Source organism: Grammomys surdaster, unplaced genomic scaffold (genome assembly GCF_004785775.1).
Source record: "Grammomys surdaster isolate TR1022 unplaced genomic scaffold, NIH_TR_1.0 187, whole genome shotgun sequence".
In the NCBI taxonomy this organism is placed as follows: domain Eukaryota; kingdom Metazoa; phylum Chordata; class Mammalia; order Rodentia; family Muridae; genus Grammomys; species Grammomys surdaster.
The window spans coordinates 9,110,283-9,115,633 of NW_021604632.1; the positions used below are offsets into that span (position 1 = coordinate 9,110,283).

The following is a 5,351-nucleotide window of genomic DNA, read 5'->3' on the forward strand; positions in this document are numbered from 1 at the left end:
ATGTATGTGTGAATGTGGGCATGTGTGTGTTCATGTGTGCATGTGTGTGCATGCATGTGTGTGTGTGTGGGCATGTGTGTATGTGTGTGCGAATGTGTGTGTGTGAGAATGTGAACATGTGTGTGTGTGTGTGAATGTGAGCATGTGTGTGTGTGTATGTGAATGTGGGCATGTGTGTGTGTATGTGTGTGCATGTGTGTGCGTGTGTGCATGTGTGTGTGTGTGTGCGAATGTGTGTGTGAGAATGTGAACATGTGTGTGTGTATCCGTGTGTGTGTGTGAATGTGTGTCTGTGTGTGTGCATGTGTGTATGTGTGTGTGTGCATGTGTGTGCATGTGTGCGTGTGTGAATATGTGTGTGCTAAGACGCACATATGAGGATCAGAAGACAAGTCTTTTGGGATACAGTTGTTTCCTTCCACCTCTGGGTTCTGGGAGTCAAACTTAGTTCCATCACTTAGCCGTGCTGCACTTGTATCTACTGAGAAACCTTGCTAGCCCACAAAATTAAGTCATCTCTCTCTCTTTTTAAAATGTTTATGAGTATGTTTGCATGTCTATGCACCATGCGTGTGCTCAGTGCTCTCAGGCACCAGAAGAATGTGGTGTAGGATCACCTGGAGCTGTGGTTACAGATGGTTGTGAGCCACCGTGTAGCTGCTGGAAACTGAATGGAAGAGCAGTCAGTGCTCTTAACCACCGGGTTACCTCTCCAGCCCCAGTTCATTATTTTTAAATTAACTAATTGATCTTTTACAAGATAGAGTTTTACTCTGTAGTCTGGGTTGGTTTCAAACTCATGGCAATTCACTTCCCTCAGTTGTCGGAGTGCTGGGATCACAGGTGCAAGCTATTGCACTTGGCTGTCATTTTATGAAAAACAAACAAGCAAGGGCTGGAGAGATGGCTCAGTGGTTAAGAGCACTGACTGCTCTTCCAGAGGTCCTGAGTTCAATTCCCAGCAACCACATGGTGGCTCACAACCATCTGTAATGAGATCTGATGCCCTCTTCTGGTGTGTCTGACAGTTACAGTGTACCCATATAAATAAAATAAATCTTTAAAAAACAAACAAGAAGCCGGGCGGTGGTGGCGCACGCCTTTAATCCCAGCACTTGGGAGGCAGAGGCAGGTGGATCTCTGAGTTCGAGAGTTCGAGGCCAGCCTGGTCTACAGAGTGAGTTCCAGGACAGCCAGGGCTACACAGAGAAACCCTGTCTCGAAAAAACCAAAAAAAAAAAAAAAAAAATAAAAAACAAACAAGAAAGTAATGATAGTATTAGTAAAATGTGAGGCTCTAGCCAGGCAGTGGTGACACACACCTTTAATCCCAGCACTTGGGAGGCAGAGGCAGGCGGATTTCTGAGTTCAAGGCCAGCCTGGTCTACAGAGTGAGTTCCAGGACAGCCAGGGCTACAAAGAGAAACCCTGTCTTGAAAAACAAAAACAACAACAAAACAAAAAAGTGAGGCTCTGGAAGTCATGTGATATTGGACCAGTATTCTTGGTATCATCAGCTGCTAGACTATTCTTTGCCTCAAAAGAATATATTATAAACTTGGGAGGCAGAGGCAGGCGGATTTCTGAGTTCGAGAGTTCTAGGCTAGCCTGGTCTATAGAGTGAGTTCCAGGACAGCCAGGGCTATACAGAGAAACAAAAAACAAAAAACAAAAAATGTCCGAAAAACAAAAAACAAAACAAACAAACAAAAAGCAAAACAAAAAAAAGAATACATTATAAGCCTGGCAGTGGTGGCATACGCCTTTGATCCTAGTACTTAGAAGGCAGAGGCAGTTGGATCTCTGAGTTCTAAGTCAGTTTTATCTCTAGAATGAGTGTTTCAGGACAGCCAAGGCTATACAGAGAGACCCTGTCTTGAAAAACCAAAAAGAAAGAAAGAAAGAGAGAGAGAGAGAGAGAGAGAGAGAGAGAGAGAAACAAACAAACAAACGAAGAAAAATTGTTATTCTAAGAATTTATTTCATTGTCTATGTATGAATATGAGTGTTTTCTCTGCATGTATGTATGTGCACAATGTGTGTGCCTGGTGCCCAATGGATATCAAAAAAGATGTCATATTCTTTGACACGGGAGTTAACAAATGGTTGAGAGCTACCATGTGGGTGCTAGGGATTGAACCTGGCTTCACTACAAGAGCAAAGTATGTTTTCTTGCTTTTTGTTTTGTTTTGTTTTTAATCTTTAAACTTTATTTAATGTATAGAGGCATTTTACCTGCAAGTACGTCTGTGTACCATGTGTATACCTAGTGCTGTGGTGACCAGAAGAGAACAGCTGATCCTCAGAAACTAGAGTTACAGATGGTTGTGGCCGCCATGTGGGTGCTGGGAATTGAACCCAGGTCCTCTGGGAGGTCAGCCAGTGCTCTTAACCGCTGAGCCATCTCTCCAGCCCCAGCTCTCTGTGTATTATTTGCATTTATACTGTGGATGTTGCTGCTTGCTTGTTCTTTTGAGAGAGGGTCTCATTACATAGCCCTAAATCTCACTAAGTGGATCAGGCTGGCTTTGAACCCACAGAAATCTGCTATTTATTTTTTTTATTTATTTTGCTCCCTGAGTGCTGGGATTAAGTGCAATCATGCCTAGCCCTGTTTATTTATTTAGGGTTCCTGAGGAATTTCAAAGACATATAACGCTAAGAAAGAACACCTGGTGGCCATTTTTGAGACCATTAATTCTGTCACCCACAGATGCTAGAACAAGGATGTGTGTGGGTCCCGTTGTGGAGGTGACACCCACCCAGGTGAACTGACAGCCCCCTGCTACCACCAGAGTTACCTTTCTCGCTGACTTCTGCCATCCAGTAGATATCCGAATCATGTGTTAGCTGGGCCTGGAAAGGGGAGGAGTTGGGGGACAGGTCCTTGTCTGTGATGTTCAGTACTTGAGGCACGGGGCTTTGGTTACAGATGATGATCTGACGGGGTTCAGGGATTGGGCCATGGTCGTTGATGTCAGTAAGTGTTAGCAGGAGGGTCCCAGTGCCAGTGGTGGGAGGGTTTCCTGTTTGCAATTACACATATGATCTCTTTTCAGCATCTGCTCTTGCTTGGTGAATGAACCAATGTTACGTTCTCCTAAGACCTACTCAATCAGCCTCCGAGTGGCTCCTGGTTCCCACTCAGCTATCCCCCTCCTAAGTCCCTTCATGCCCTAACTTCATTGTAGATCAAACTGGCAATGGCAAATAAATGGCAATCATATCCTCATTCTAGTCTGTGACCACAGCAGACATTACTAACAAATCACAGTGCAGTTGCAGTTACATTCAGACAGCCATTATAATCAATCACAGAATAAAACCTACTAGCTACCTCAAGCTAGTACAGTCATCTACTGATCAGCTTCAGGTAACCAGACACTTCACATAAACCTGCCTCAAAACATTGGTTCACCAAATGTCAAGCATTATGGCAGAACAGTATAATCCCTCCTGGTTATGGTACAATACCACTCATCACTCTGGTATTCCCATCAGTCCTTGTTATCCAATCATCAGTGGAAACGGACAGGCCAATTCAGAGTTTAGTGAACTAAAAATGGGTTGAAGAGGGAGTCCTCAGCACCTTGCCCATCTTTTGGGATTTAGAAAATTAGGATCATTAACAGTCAGGCCTTTATATCCTGACTGGTTTGTCATTTCTCCCCTACCACCATTCCCTGCTAAGGAGGGAATATGCTGTGTCATATGCCTGGGTACCACAGGCATGCCCATGGAAGGACTGGGTAAAAGCTCTTACCATTGTCTGCGGCCAAAACCATGACTTCGTAGACATTGTTTTTCACAAACTGCTCATCCTCCCGATCTAAGATGCCTGCGGCAGTTATCTGACCACTGTCTGGGTCCACAGCAAGCCAGTTGGCTGGGTCTCTCAGGATGGTGTAGCTGGGAAGAAGTTTGAGAAGAGTCACAGATAGCTTCTGTAGAATTCTGTTATCATCTAGAGCCTTCTCAGACCAAGTGCAGAACCTTTAGCCTTGAGTATGGCAGGCAGGAAAGGTTTGGTGCAAGAATGGTGGTGACAGTGTGGAACAAACTTTATGACAAATGAACAAGCTACCCAAGGGTATCTATGTACTTGGCTGACCTGGTGCCCAGGTTCCAGGTACCTGATCTTCTGCTCCTCCTTATCTGGGTCCTGTGCAGTATAGATGCAGACCAGTTCCCCAATAGAGATGCCTTCCTGGGCCTCAATGACCTTGGACGGTGGAACAAACACAGGGGCCTCATTGACGTCTTCCACGTGTACCACCACAGTAGCAGTGGCAGTTGGGAGCTTCACTGCAAAGGGAACCTCGTTGGTCACTTCTATGTACAGGGTATGTTGGTTCTGAGCCTCAAAATCCAAACCCTAGGAGAGAAGAGGAATCTGAGGCAGCATTTTGTGAGGTGACCTGTGACCATCAGAAGGTTCACAGTAAAGGGACCAAGCCTCTGGCAGCTGCCCCCTCCCTCTCCTATGCTCCCCCTGCCCCCCTCACCCCCGTCAACTCATGTTTCCTAAGAGAACATGTACTGGGGTCTCTCAGACCACTCCAAAGGCTTAGTGGGGCCTAGCAGATTAGTTCCCAATGGGGTGGTGATGTTCCCTAGGAGGGGTTTGAGACCCTGTGTTAACTGTGACTAGGGTGCTTCTGGGTAGGATGCTGTGTTTCACCAATGCTATAGACAAAGGATCCCCTCTGTATCCCTGTGATACTGATGCTTTCACGGTCATTGGAGTGAGAAACCTGTTTGTAATTAGAGCCGAGAACATGTTTAATATATAAGCCAAGCTTCGGTGTGGTTTTAATATAGGCTGAGTTCTCAAGGAAGGCAGCTTCTGGAAGGGCCTCGTGATTTTAATTTGCTCAGGACGGTTTCAGTTGTTTATTCACGGTTCTTAATACCAGCAGAGATAATGAGTCACCAGGCCAATGCAGGATCCACTGCACTTGGAATGCTTCTACAGATAAACGCAAGCATCGGACCGCTCCACTGTGCTGTCTGACTGTGCTGTCCGGCGTAGCTGTGTTCAAACACCACTCACACGTCAAAGGAAACCTTTCCTTCTATACTCTCTCTCTCTCTCTCTCTCTCTCCCTCACTCCCTCCCCCTCTCCTGCCCTAAATCAGGATTTCTCTATATAACAGCCCTGGCTGTCCCAGAACTCACTTTGTAGATCAGGCTGGCCTGGAACTCAGAGATCCTCCAACCTCTGCCTCCTGAGTACTGGGGCTATTTATTTAGACAAAGAGTCTTACTATATTGTCCAGGCAGGCCTGGTACTTACTTACTTACTTTCTTTCTTTCTTTCTTTCTTTCTTTCTTTCTTTCTTTCTTTCTT

At 45.5% G+C, this 5,351-nt stretch overlaps 1 protein-coding gene across 1 annotated transcript in view; it reads right to left on the reverse strand.

The window, feature by feature from the left end:
* Cdh3 (cadherin 3) overlaps positions 1-5,351 on the reverse strand; it is a 50,136-nt gene that overhangs the window by 10,176 nt on the left and 34,609 nt on the right. Inside the window, exons 10-12 of the mRNA XM_028768767.1 lie at positions 4,134-4,375; positions 3,764-3,909; positions 2,802-3,026 (exon numbers count right to left, since the gene is read on the reverse strand). Coding sequence (XP_028624600.1) covers positions 2,802-3,026; positions 3,764-3,909; positions 4,134-4,375 — 613 coding nt within the window. The remainder of the gene's footprint in view (positions 1-2,801; positions 3,027-3,763; positions 3,910-4,133; positions 4,376-5,351) is intronic.